This window comes from Littorina saxatilis, linkage group LG5 (assembly GCF_037325665.1).
Source record: "Littorina saxatilis isolate snail1 linkage group LG5, US_GU_Lsax_2.0, whole genome shotgun sequence".
NCBI lineage: Eukaryota > Metazoa > Mollusca > Gastropoda > Littorinimorpha > Littorinidae > Littorina > Littorina saxatilis.
In genome coordinates this window covers 62485139-62499555 of record NC_090249.1, presented here as the reverse complement: position 1 = coordinate 62499555, position 14417 = coordinate 62485139, and the positions used below count along the sequence as shown (strand labels likewise).

At 48.3% G+C, this 14417-nt stretch overlaps 3 protein-coding genes across 3 annotated transcripts; 1 reads left to right on the top strand and 2 right to left on the bottom strand.

Moving 5' to 3' along the window:
- Positions 1–363: 363 nt before the first annotated feature.
- Positions 364–1419, bottom strand: LOC138967840 (paraneoplastic antigen-like protein 5). The gene has a single exon (XM_070340498.1). It carries the CDS (start codon positions 1417–1419, stop codon positions 364–366), a length of 1056 nt encoding a protein of 351 aa, XP_070196599.1.
- Positions 1420–4288: 2869 nt separating this feature from the next.
- LOC138967664 (myophilin-like) lies at positions 4289–13597 on the top strand. Its single transcript, XM_070340303.1, has 7 exons — positions 4289–4496; positions 6328–6479; positions 7294–7360; positions 9763–9867; positions 10570–10602; positions 11888–12145; positions 12647–13597. The coding sequence occupies exons 1-7, from the start codon at positions 4446–4448 to the stop codon at positions 13016–13018; spliced, it is 1038 nt and encodes a 345-aa protein (XP_070196404.1). The 5' UTR covers positions 4289–4445; the 3' UTR covers positions 13019–13597.
- Positions 13598–13920: 323 nt separating this feature from the next.
- Positions 13921–14253, bottom strand: LOC138967839 (uncharacterized). The gene has a single exon (XM_070340497.1). It carries the CDS (start codon positions 14251–14253, stop codon positions 13921–13923), a length of 333 nt encoding a protein of 110 aa, XP_070196598.1.
- Positions 14254–14417: the final 164 nt, after the last annotated feature.

Sequence of the window (14417 nt, the reverse complement as noted above, 5' to 3'; positions counted from 1 at the left end):
CTATCAAAAGAGGTACGCTACGATTGTAACGGCTATCTGGGACGACAAGTAAGAGACATTCTTGATCCTCGATGCCATGGCTCCCTGTTCCTGGGGCTGTTAATGAAGCGATGATGTACCCAAGGTATGGAAGTAGTTCTCCATCGGCGCATTCGATCTTCAGTACATTTTGAAGTGGATATATGGGTAGTGTAGGCAAATGTTCATGGTGAAAACTCTCGCTTACAGTGGATACAGTTGAACCGGTGTCCAGTAGCGCTGTTGCTTCGACCCCATTTATATTCACTGCTACCTCATTGCTCGATCCCACAAGTTCTGGTTCTTGCGCTGTGCTTGGGCTACTCATGCTGAAACAATGTGGACCTACATCGAGCCCATCTCTGTAGGTCCGTTCGGGTTTAACACTTGCTTGCTATGATCTAGCCGCACTCTGCACCCGACGCGGATGTGTCCCTTTTCCCCGCAGCGATGGCAGATGATGTCACTGGTCTGACGATGTTGTTGGCTGTTGGCTCCCCGACCTCGGCCACGACCTCTCTGGTTTTGATAGTTGGCAGAGTTCTGATAGTTGCCGTAGTTTGCAGGTTGCCTTTCTTTTACACTTTCTAACTCTGTCGCGAGCTGATGCACCTGGGCTCTTAGCTCATCTACATCATTTGAGGCTTGCTGGGCAGCTTTCGATATTGGCTTGACCTTTGAGGCTTGGCAGGAACTGTCTTGCTCTATCTGCCTGATGGCGCTTCTCAGCTCATCAAAGTTTTTAATGGTGTCGAACTTGTGGCCTGTGCGATCCTTCAGTTCCTGTCGCAGGCCTGTGTAGAACATGACTCGGAGCATTTCATCCACCTCCATAGGGCGGACTCGGCCCAGGTCCTGTGCTTTAGCTAGTAAGTCCTCGAGCCGGCAGCTCCATTGGGTCACGTCTTCTGCGCTTTCTTGTCTTGCACCATAGAAGGCCGCTAGTAGCCTCTCGCCTGCCTGGACATTCCCGAAGACGCTTTCAAGTTTGGTCAGCAGCTCCTTTACAGTAGCAGAGATGCCCAACCGCATCGCGATTCTCGCTGCTTCTCCTCTCAAGGACCGACGAATTGCCTCCAAGATCACTGGCTCATCATAAACACCATTCTCCATTAGACATCTCACCTCAAACTTCCATAGGTCAAAGGTGGTCTGTTTGTCGCCTTGAGGATTTCCAGAGAAAACTGAAATCTGGGGTGTGCGGGACAGCGCCAATGTCCGTGGTCTAGGTCTGTCTTGGTCCTCCTTGCTGTGTGGCCGGCTGTCTGCCTCCTCCTCTTTAATGCCTTGGCTATGGATCCATCTCTCTAGGTCCTCTTTGGTGTCTGCTTTTGGAGTGAGACCGAGCTCTCTAAAAGACTTAAGCAGCCTAAGTTCTTCTTCTGTGACTTGCTCTGCCATACTTGTGGTATGTGTTAAAAGCAACCAACAACAATAGCCACGACTATCACAACAACCGGCCGGACGGACGGACGGACGGACGACTCGGGTGAGTACATAGACTCACTTTTGCTTCGCATGTGAGTCAAAAAAGGACAAATTCCTAATTCCAACTGTCACAGAGTCATGAAAAATAGCCTGGAAGGTCGCAATAACCTACCGACCAAGTACGAAAAATGCCCTGCGAAACAAATTGTAGCATATACCACGATGTTTACAACATCCTGAAAATAGCAAAGATCAGAACATCAGGCAATAAACAACATCAGATGCATAAAAAACTATGTTAACACTGACATGCAACCATCCGTTCAATGTTCTTAAAGTAAGATCAAGGTTGTTTCCTGCAAATAATCACACAGCATGCATAAAGAGGTTTGTTTCAAAATTGTCTCCCTTGAACAGTCATGTCACTGTGATTGCACACAAATCTTCTCTTTCTGGCAGAAGTATTCAGGTAGATTGTCTCCCTTGCTCTTATACTGTGCATTAACCCCACACAGACTCAATATGGTAAAGTCGTAGGCCTTTTGCACTGTTTAAGAAACACACGTCTAGACAGAGTACTCAACTCGCAGACTGAGCGCTAACATAACCTGAAGATGAACACTTCTAGCATAACACACTGCAGACGTCACAGGATGAAGAATATACAGCATGTAGACTGGACATGTATGATGGTACTGGTAAACATCACAGCTGGCTGCTGCTGGAACGCACCCACCTCTGCAACTGGCGTTGATGCTGACTGACCTCAGCCCTGGCCAGGGACGTAGGCTGAAGGTTGCGTGGTGACTGGTGTTGCCACGTGAAGCCTTGTGCTTGGTTGACGTTGTAGCCTGGCCAACCTAGGACTGGCGTGCGATGCAGAGTCTGGTGACGCGAAGTCCCTTATTGGGCGCCATTTTGTAACCGTCTCGCACTCATGCAGACAAGGCGGTGTGATGATAGTCCGACTTCGCTTTTTATTCACCATAAGGCATAACGAATCACATGGAAAAAACCCTGAAACACATGTAAATAAAATAATGTAAACGTGGTGTTCCAGTACAATAAAGTTCTAAGATTGTAAATCAATAAATAGTTAAATAGTTTACCTCATTTGATTCACATTAACATTAAGACGGGCGCTGTGGCGTGGTGGTAAGACGTCGGCCTCTTAATCGGAAGGTCGAGGGTTCGAATCCCGGCCGCGGCCGCCTGGTGGGTTAAGTGTGGAGATTTTTCCGATCTCCCAGGTCAACTTATGTGCAGACCTGCTAGTGGCTTATCCCCCTTCGTGTGTACACGCAAGCACAAGACCAAGTGCGCACGGAAAAGATCCTGTAATCCATGTCAGAGTTCGGTGGGTTATAGAAACACGAAAATACCCAGCATGCTTCCTCCGAAAGCGGCGTATGGCTGCCTAAATGGCGGGGTAAAAACGGTCATACACGTAAATACGTGGGAGTTTCAGCCCACGAACGAAGAAGAAGAAGACATTAACATTAAAACAAATTACAGCTCTCACAAGTAAATGAAGTATGACATATACATCAAATAATCCATTTAGTTCAGCAACATTGCTTCACTGAGACATCGATACAAAACGGCATACACGTAAATATTATATGTATACAATGCAACCAATTTACAACATCAACATGTGAATCTGACATGCTGAGAATAATTTAACATGAACTCCATTCTTAAATAAAGAATGTCACACCGCAATAATAAATATCGCATACCTCAAAAATACTGTAGTTGTAGTTATGAGGGTTTCTCACTCCTCAGTCTGGCCAGGGTATAACCAAAACAGCAAAAGGAATCTTGTACAGACAGGTTCAGGTGGTAACAATGCAATGACACTGACAGGTGTCAGCATACAAAAAAAATGCAGTGAGCTTAGTTCACTCAAAAAAAAGTAGTCTTCCAAGCCAACATTGGCAACTAAACTGCCAATGAGAGTACAGTTGCATAAGCCAATGAAAACTTGCCATACAAACAATAGGCACTTCAATGAAGCATATTTTAACAAATAATAATAATAAGCAGGCAACTGATTCCTGCACAGGCACATGAAAAGATTATTCTTTTAAAGGACACAAACAAATGAAGTTATAAGTCAAAATATACTGCCTGCCACATTATATAAAAAACAAGAAATTCCTCCGAGGTAGGAAAAACACCCCCGTCCTTACCATTCTCACTGCCACCAACTGAGAAGGTTATTTCCCTTTGACCATTAATACGTCCCTCTATAAGTCCTTGTAGAATCTTAATCCACCAATAACTCCCTAACCGTGTGTTTGACTGGTCCCAAATTTTGTAAGGACCGTCTCAGGAATGTATAGAACCTGTTCACCAAGTTTGGTGACGATCGGTCCGTTCATTCTTGAGATCTATATGCGAACACAAACACACAAACACACAAACAAACAAACAAACAAACACATCGACCGAATCCTATACACACCCCTATACCGGGGGTGTAAAAACCCACTAAGCAACTTTTATATAGTGCTTAAGAAGAAAAGTTGTTCAAGACGATTAGTGCTATCTTGTGTCAAAAAGCTAGGTTCTGTGCAACTATTACTCGTGTTTGCCGTGACCTTGCCGTGACCTTGCAGGCTACATTTTGGAGTGATACATGTACGACCAAAACATTAAAAAAAAAAAAAGGAAAAGAAATAACTTAAAATATTTTTCTTTAAACTTGTCTAGACCCGTAGAACTGTGGACCGCAATTTTGGCCAGTGCCTGTGATCTAATCAGCCCCGAGGCGTGCCGAGACGTTGATTAGCTGGTGCCAGCGGGTGGCACGACAAAACTAGTCGCTGAGGTGGCAGTAATGACTGACCGTCTACCCGACGGAACTCCGCCACCCGCCACAAGCCGGTACCGCTCACACAACAGCAGGGGGCCGTGTCGCAAGACTCCAGTCACAGTCTAGTGCTCACGACTTCATGAGTGGTTGTTGTTGTGGTTTTGATTTCACCTGAAGTATGGCGAACCAAGGGCCCAACTTCGGACTTCACAGAGACTGCAGAATAAAGGTGAACTGTTGATCTTTCTAATCCAAAAACAAATTAGACTGCCAACGTTCCAAAAACATACCTTTCTTGTTTTTTTGATTGTTGATCTTTCTGTCATCATCAGTGTTTCATGCTCAGTCTTTGAGGATAAAGTAGTGTTTGTATGATACTGGTAAATCGTTCTTTTGTGTCATCATGTAAGTTGTCTGCAGGTTATTTGTAATGACTTCTTTGATATATTGTGTGCAAGACACACCTAACTGTTACGTTTTTGTAAAGGTTAACCATTGTTCCTTCTAAAAGGGTCATTTCTTTATTATCAAGACATTTGGGCTCATATTGGTTGGTGTGTCAAGGTGGGCGTGTAACGTGAGAAAAGTCAGAAGACGAGTGAGTCCCAGAGGGTAACTAGCAGGGCCAGACACACGCGTGGCGTATCAACAGTAAGCAGGGCCGGACACACGCGTGGCGTATCACAGGGCCAGACACACGCGTGGCGTATCACAGGGCCAGACACACGCGTGGCGTATCACAGGGCCAGACACACGCGTGGCGTATCAACAGTAAGCAGGGCCAGACACACGCGTGGCGTATCACAGGGCCAGACACACGCGTGGCGTATCAACAGTAACTAGCAGGGCCAGACACACGCGTGGCGTATCAACAGTAAGCAGGGCCGGACACACGCGTGGCGTATCAACAGTAACTAGCAGGGCCAGACACACGCGTGGCGTATCAACAGTAACTAGCAGGGCCAGACACACGCGTGGCGTATCAACAGTAAGCAGGGCCAGACACACGCGTGGCGTATCCGACAGGGCCAGACACACGCGTGGCGTATCAACAGTAAGCAGGGCCAGACACACGCGTGGCGTATCAACAGTAAGCAGGGCCAGACACACGCGTGGCGTATCACAGGGCCAGACACACGCGTGGCGTATCACAGGGCCAGACACACGCGTGGCGTATCAACAGTAAGCAGGGCCAGACACACGCGTGGCGTATCAACAGTAATGAACTGTGGACCACGGACCTCCTTCTTTCAATGCCGCTATCTGTTGCGTGGTGCGATACCACGTCGTTTGTTCCTAAGCCAGCTCGGTGCCAACACAATCGCTACCGTCATTCGATACGGGGCCACTGTGACTCGCTCTGCTCAGTCCAACTTGATTCATTCCAACTTGATTCATTCAGACTTGATTCATTCAGACTTGATTCATTCAGACTTGATTCATTCAGACTTGATTCATTCAGACTTGATTCATTCAGACTTGATTGCTGTGGTATTAATCATGTCTAGTAAGCTTACCTTGCCCCACACGCCAAGTGTCTCTACCTGTAGTTTCCTCAAAGCGTTAACTGGATGGAATAGTCAGCAGACCCAAACTAAGGACACATACACTCCAACAGGCGTAGCTATAGACAGACGGACAGACAGATACACACGCACACGCACACACACACACTCACACACACACACACACACACACACACACTGACACACACACACACACACTTTTTTGACGCTCTTTCTGTTATTCTAATGCGGCTTGAACACCGGTTATTCACTTTAAAGTGCACGGGCCGTGACTTGAGCCACTAATCATCTCGGTTAACACGGACGATACTCTTGACCCCAAAGAAAGTGTATCTGGACACACCTTGGTAAAGTGTACAGCCTCAGTTTGTCAGTCAGTGTACATAGCGTGTTTATTGTTTTTCTGAACCAAGAAAAAGTTCCAAAATCTTCGCTGCCCAAAGCGACGGTTTTGCCACTGTTTTTATCTGTCAGTGTTTCAACCCAAAATCCACTTTGTCCCCTAAACTTCCGTTTGTTTCTGTGATGACTAAGGCGCAGGCAAAGTTTGACCTTGGGGCGGCGGTGGCGGCCTTGAGATGGATGGAGTCAATTCTAGGTCGTCGCCTTGGTGACCTGGATGTGGGTGACCTTGACACTGAGCGTGACGTGGCTGACCTGCTCAAAGATGGCACCGCTCTTTGTGAGTAAGTCACAGCCAGCACGCGTAGCTCTGCGGCGTTGCCGTGACAATAAGCGACGTTAAAGGCTAGGCCGGCGGCCGTAATTGAGTCCGAAGTTGACTTCAAGAAGACTTCGCGAAGTCTTTTTTTCTCGAAAATCCAGTGCTAGAGCTCCGTGCAGAGAGCTCCGTGAAAATCCAGTGCTAAAGCTACGTGCAGAGAGCTCCGTGAAAATCCAGTGCTAAAGCTACGTGCAGAGAGCTCCGTGAAAATCCAGTGCTAAAGCTACGTGCAGAGAGCTCCGTGAAAATCCAGTGCTAAAGCTACGTGCAGAGAGCTCCGTGAAAATCCAGTGCTAAAGCTACGTGCAGAGAGCTCCGTGAAAATCCAGTGCTAGAGCTCCGTGCAGAGAGCTCCGTGAAAATCCAGTGCTAAAGCTACGTGCAGAGAGCTCCGTGAAATAGACTTTGCCAGAAGTGGATGAAACTAGAAGTAGTTATCATTTGCTTGTGACTTCGCCTACTTTGCATCAGGTTGAAGCCACGCGCAGTGGCAGTATGACATTATAATTAATGAACTTGTCTGGCTCCATTCTGATAATCCTCGCTCCACGGCTATCGCCAGTTGTCTGAGCCGAACTCATTTTGACCTGAGGTCAGGATGGTCTGGCTCAGGCTTATAAGGCATATATATAGAAGATAAATATGAGATCGACAGGCAAACGTAAGCCTTGCCTTACAGTCGACTAGCAAGATTGATTTTTTTTGTTTAAAAAAGCAATTGTCTGAGCAGCAAGACACGTGAACTGGGTAGAAATGAAGGTGTGGTTGTTCCACAGGGTGATGAACCACATCAAGCCAGGGGCCATCAAGAAATATCACAAGAAGCCCTCAGCATTTCAACAGGTAGGGAAAGGGCGCCTAATATGGACCACTTTTATCATGCTGATAACTTGTCTTGTCCTCATTATGATTTATGGCTCGAGCCTCCCAATGACTTGTGGCTCGATTTTCTGAAAGACGTATGGCTCGTCCTCATAATAATTAATGTAAGGCCCGTCCAGTATGATTTACGGTTTTCATTTGTCTCGATCCTCATCATGGATTTTGGCTCTATCCTCCTAATGAGGTAAATCTCAATCCTCATCACGGTTTTTGGCTCTATCCTCCTAATGAGTTAAATCTCAATCGTCATCACGGTTTTTGGCTCAAATCTCCCAATGAGCTATTGCTCAATCCTGATAATGATGTTTTTCCCAACCAGCGAAATTGCCCATTTCTCTTAATGATTTGTGGCCAAATCTTCTTAATTAATTATTGCCCATTTGTCTCACCAGGCCAAATCCTCATGATGAGTGATAGCTCGATCCTCTTACTGGTTTCTGTCCCAGTCCTTGTAACGAGTGATGGCTCAACATTTATGGCTGGATGTGATGGTGATGACTGTGTGACTCTCGGCTCAATGGTTATGGCTGTATTTTTACGAGTGATATTTGCCTCGTATCTCCAGATGGAGAACACCGAGCTGTTTGTGGGGGCGTGTGTTGTATCATGACGAGTTGTGTGTGACTGGTGTCTCCAGATGGAGAACGCCGAGCTGTTTGTGGGGGCGTGTGTTGGATCATGACGAGTTGTGTGTGACTGGTGTCTCCAGATGGAGAACGCCGAGCTGTTTGTGAGGGCGTGTGTTGTATCATGACGAGTTGTGTGTGACTGGTGTCTCCAGATGAAGAACACCGAGCTGTTTGTGGGGGCGTGTGTTGTATCATGACGAGTTGTGTGTGACTGGTGTCTCCAGATGGAGAACGCCGAGCTGTTTGTGGGGGCGTGTGTTGTATCATGACGAGTTGTGTGTGACTGGTGTCTCCAGATGGAGAACGCCGAGCTGTTTGTGGGGGCGTGTGTTGTATCATGACGAGTTGTGTGTGACTGGTGTCTCTAGATGGAGAACGCCGAGCTGTTTGTGGGGGCGTGTGTTGTATCATGACGAGTTGTGTGTGACTGGTGTCTCGAGATGGAGAACGCCGAGCTGTTTGTGGGGGCGTGTGTTGTATCATGACGAGTTGAGTGTGACTGGTGTCTCCAGATGGAGAACACCGAGCTGTTTGTGGGGGCGTGTGTTGTATCATGACGAGTTGTGTGTGACTGGTGTCTCCAGATGGAGAACATCGAGCTGTTTGTGGGGGCGTGTGTTGTATCATGACGAGTTGTGTGTGACTGGTGTCTCCAGATGGAGAACACCGAGCTGTTTGTGGGGGCGTGTGTTGTATCATGACGAGTTGTGTGTGACTGGTGTCTCCAGATGGAGAACACCGAGCTGTTTGTGAGGGCGTGTGTTGTATCATGACGAGTTGTGTGTGACTGGTGTCTCCAGATGGAGAACACCGAGCTGTTTGTGAGGGCGTGTGTTGTATCATGACGAGTTGTGTGTGACTGGTGTCTCCAGATGGAGAACGCCGAGCTGTTTGTGGGGGCGTGTGTTGTATCATGACGAGTTGTGTGTGACTGGTGTCTCTAGATGGAGAACGCCGAGCTGTTTGTGGGGGCGTGTGTTGTATCATGACGAGTTGTGTGTGACTGGTGTCTCTAGATGGAGAACGCCGAGCTGTTTGTGGGGGCGTGTGTTGTATCATGACGAGTTGTGTGTGACTGGTGTCTCTAGATGGAGAACGCCGAGCTGTTTGTGGGGGCGTGTGTTGTATCATGACGAGTTGTGTGTGACTGGTGTCTCTAGATGGAGAACGCCGAGCTGTTTGTGGGGGCGTGTGTTGTATCATGACGAGTTGTGTGTGACTGGTGTCTCTAGATGGAGAACGCCGAGCTGTTTGTGGGGGCGTGTGTTGTATCATGACGAGTTGTGTGTGACTGGTGTCTCGAGATGGAGAACGCCGAGCTGTTTGTGGGGGCGTGTGTTGTATCATGACGAGTTGTGTGTGACTGGTGTCTCCAGATGGAGAACGCCGAGCTGTTTGTGGGGGCGTGTGTTGTATCATGACGAGTTGTGTGTGACTGGTGTCTCCAGATGGAGAACACCGAGCTGTTTGTGGGGGCGTGTGTTGTATCATGACGAGTTGTGTGTGACTGGTGTCTCCAGATGGAGAACACCGAGCTGTTTGTGAGGGCGTGTGTTGTATCATGACGAGTTGTGTGTGACTGGTGTCTCCAGATGGAGAACACCGAGCTGTTTGTGAGGGCGTGTGTTGTATCATGACGAGTTGTGTGTGACTGGTGTCTCCAGATGGAGAACACCGAGCTGTTTGTGAGGGCGTGTGTTGTATCATGACGAGTTGTGTGACTGGTGTCTCCAGATGGAGAACGCCGAGCTGTTTGTGAGGGCGTGCGTGGAGTACGGCATGCAGTCCTTAGACACATTCCATGTCAAGGAGCTGTATGAAGCTCGCGCTGTCTATACCGTGAGTCTCTATCATCGGCATCGTCGTCATCGTCGTCGTCATCATCATCATCGTCGTCGTCATCGTCATCATCATCGTCGTCGTCTTCATCGTCATCATCATCATCACCATCATCAATCATTATCAATCATCAATCAATCATCATCAATCATCATCATCAGCAGCAGCAGCAGCAGCAGCAGCATCATCATCAACAATCATCAATCATCATCATCAATCATCATCAATCATCATCATCAATCATCATCAATCATCATCGTCATGAAGTTTCTTCTTCTTGTTATTGTTGCGTTTATGGACTGAGTGAGATTGTTCGTGTATGACCGTTTATTCCCGCCATTTAGGCACCCATACTCTGTTGAGTTCGAGGAAGAAGAAGTTCCATTTTTGAGCTTGGCGGTTGTTCTTTGTTCGTTTAACCGTTAAGCCTTTATATGAGAGAAAATTAGCTTTGACAGACATTCAGCAAATTAAAAAATGTTGACAGAATAAATAAATAAATAAATAAATAAATAATGAAAATTGACGACTGGTCAGTATTCCCAATATGGACCACTGAAGAGGGCCATCCATCACTTATCACTGTAAAAAGCATGACATAACTCAGTATGTGAGACAGAGTGCTGGTAAACGGAAGGTATATTATGCGAAACACTCCCTGATTACAAGTATTCCATTTGAAATAACGATCTATTGTTTCAGGTTGTCAACTGTATCCACGCTTTGGGCTCCCTGGTAAGTCCTCTCGCACCGTCACTGTCTGTCTGCCCCAGTCTCACACAGATACACTCACAGTCAACAAAATACCAACAGACAGACAGACAGACAGACAGACACACACACACACAGTGACTCACACACACACACACACACACACACACGCGCGCGCGCGTTAGCATCGTTTGTGTGTTACATGTATTTCCTGCGTCTCTCTGTGATGGATACACTCATTTTCCGGTCAATTGGAAATCTTGCAGCCACCTATCTTTCTCATTTCGATTTAATGGTGCAATTAGTTCGCTATCTCTTTGTGGTGTTCGCTATATCTGTGTGGTGTTCGCTATCTCTTTGTGGTGTTCGCTATCTCTTTGTGGTGTTCGCTATCTCTGTGTGGTGTTCGCTGTCTCTTTGTGGTGTTCGCTATCTCTTTGTGGTGTTCGCTATCTCTTTGTGGTGTTCGCTATCTCTTTGTGGTGTTCGCTATCTCTGTGTGGTGTTCGCTATCTCTGTGTGGTGTTCGCTATCTCTGTGTGGTGTTCGCTATCTCTGTGTGGTGTTCGCTATCTCTGTGTGGTGTTCGCTATCTCTGTGTGGTGTTCGCTATCTCTGTGTGGTGTTCGCTATCTCTGTGTGGTGTTCGCTATCTCTGTGTGGTGTTCGCTATCTCTGTGTGGTGTTCGCTATCTCTGTGTGGTGTTCGCTATCTCTGTGTGGTGTTCGCTATCTCTGTGTGGTGTTCGCTATCTCTGTGTGGTGTTCGCTATCTCTGTGTGGTGTTGCAGGCAAACAGACGAATTCCGGAAACAAGCTGTAAGTGCTGTAAGAGTGAATACTCTTGCTTTTAGTGAGGCAAACTTTCCACGCGTGCCACTTGTCCACGTGTTTCAGACACACTCACTAGTGATTGGCCTATAATGTCACGTGGGTAAGTTGGACTCACCAAAAGCAAGAGTATTCACTCTTTAACAACTCATACAAACCCGACAGAGTTATTTCCGTACATCGTCTATATCCGTTGTGTTTGTGATGTTCTGTGTGTGATGCGGCAATGATTTTCTGTTCTCCTTGTCACGTGTGATGTGACAATGATGTTCTGTTCTCCTTGTCATGTGTGATGTGACAATGATGTTCTGTTCTCCTTGTCATGTGTGATGTGACAATGATGTTCTGTTCTCCTTGTCATGTGTGATGTGACAATGATGTTCTGTTCTCCTTGTCACGTGTGATGTGACAATGATGTTCTGTTCTCCTTGTCACGTGTGATGTGACAATGATGTTCTGTTCTCCGTGTCACGGGCAGGCCCAGCAGCACGGCTACACGGGCCCCCGACTGGGCGTCAAGCTTGCGTCACGCAACGAGCGTCACTTCAACGAACAGCAGCTGCAGCAAGCACGCAGTAGCGTCGGTCGTCAGTACAGAGGTCCAACTGACGCCGCGTCACAAGCCAAGATGACGCCATACGGTCTGTCGCGTCAGATCATGCCGTCTGGCTCCGCCGCCCCTGACGTCATGTCTACGTCACATGGCTTCATCGGCCTGCAGTATGGCTCTAATCAGGTATGTGTGTGCAGGGCTGTATCTAGGGGTGGGGGGGGGGGGGAGGGTCTTGGGTTTCGGAAGCCCTCCTCCCCCCTTATTTGACAAATGTATCCATTTGTGTTTCGAATGCTAAATTTCAACAGCATCTTGCACCCCAGACCCTCCCCCCCCCCCCCCGCCCGGCTGGCCGCTGTACGTAGTACCCCTACTCATTCTGGAACACCCTCCCTCTCGTGTACTTGGTCCTGCCCTGGTGTGTATGTGTGTGTGTGTGTGTGCGTGTGTGCGTGTGTGTGTGAGAGAGAGAGAGAGAGAGAGAGAGAGAGAGAGAGAGAGAGAGAGAGAGAGAAGAGAGAGAGAGAGAGAGAGAGAGAGAGAGAGAGAGAGAGAGAGAGAGAGAGAGAGAGAGAGAGAGAGAGAGAGAGAGCTTTCACTGCTGTTTTGAACACAGAACTAAGCTTTCGAACCAAAATCCGTGTTGTAAGAGAAGTGAGCGCCAGCTGTGTGTTGTCGTCACAGGTTGCGTCACAGTGCGGCATGACGCCGTACGGAATGCCACGTCAGATCGCCACCTCCACGAGCAGTGACGGCGACCCCGCCCCCCTCACCGACGACATCAACCACAACCACGTCCCAGACACCACCGTCATTGTCAAGAACAACCCTATTCTCACCACCAACACCAGTCGCCGCGGCTCCACCCATTCCACGTCCTCCACAGTGATCGGTCTTCAGTACGGCTCCAACAAAGCGGCGTCACAGGCCGGCATGACGGCTTACGGCATGCCGCGTCAGATCGTGGCCTCTACGTCATCAGCCACGTCACAGGAGGGCGAGGGGGACGGGGAGGGGGAGAAGGGGGATGTGTTTGAGGGTGAAAACAAAACGTGACCGTGGGAGGGAGACTCAGACTTTTAGCTCCTCTGCATAGTGCCATCAATTTGTCTGCCACTGAATAAACCAATTCCTAAAATAACTCTTGTCGGGATTTTATGGGCAGTGGAAGCGTTGTATACTCATAGGAAAAAGTTAGGGACCACTTACGCAATCAAACACAGCTTCCAAACCACCAAACAAAATTGAATCAAATTTGTAACATGTTTAATTCATTATCTCTGCGATCCTTTTCCAAAATATGGTGACATTTCATTCACACATTACGTGTCAACAAGCTCTGAAACAACATGGGGGTCGAAAACAAAATTTGCAAGTTCCGAACAGTTCAGTAATGGGTGTGTCCGCCGCGTTTTGCGATGCCTTCTGCAGTCCTATTCCGCATCGAGTTTACCAGCTTCCTGCAGAAGGCCTGAGGAATGGCCTGCCATTCGATTTGCAGGAACTGAAGCAGTTGCTGCAGGTTCCTTGGGGGTGGGTGGTTGTTCCTCACTCGCCTGTCCAGCTCATCCCACAGGTGCTCGATGGGGTTGAAATCAGGGCTGCAGGCCGGCCAGTTCATCCTGGTGACACCAGCCTGCTGGATGAAGTTGTTGACCAGCCTCGCTCTGTGAGGTGTCGCGTTATCGTCCTGGAACACAGCCTGCACATCAATCTGGTGTAGAGCGGATAGAACCAAAGGGGCGACAATCTCATCTCTGTAGCGCTGGCCCGTCAGGTTGTCAACAATGTGGTAGAGGGGGGTTCTGTGTCGAAAACTGAAGGCCCCCCACACCATGATGGAGCCCCCGCCGAAGGCCACCATCTCCTGCACCAGACCGTTGGTGTGATCGCGTCGTCCAGCTGTACGGCCACGACTGACAGCAGCTCATCGCCAATCAATTCGCGACACACCGTATCTATGAATGTAGGCGTTTGCGGATGGTTTTCGTGCTGACGTTGGTGTTTGTTGCCACCCTCAGCTGGCCCCTGATGATGTTTGCAGTGGTGCCTCGCTGCTGCAGAGCTTGTCTTCTGATGAAGCGATCTTCACGCTGTGTTGTCTTCTTAGGCCGTCCTGACCTGGGCCTCTCCAGAACGCTGTTGGTGGCCTGGAACTTCTGATGCAGCCTGAACACGACAGAATGGGACACTCCAAGTCGTCTTCCCACTTCTTGCTTGCTTACGCCGTCTTGCTGCCATGCGATGGCCCGGGCTTTGTTGAAGGTGGTCACCTTTCGTCTGGGAGGCATAGTGAGAAGATGGTGGCTAGCGGAAAATCGCGGGGCTATAAAGCCTAACTGGTGACAACAGTTCACTCTCAACACATCCCCCCTGCACGTGCATAACGAATTTTTCATCTTTCCCGCCCAGGCTTGCCCACGCGCCAGCGTAAAAATGGTCCACTTTTTGCAGT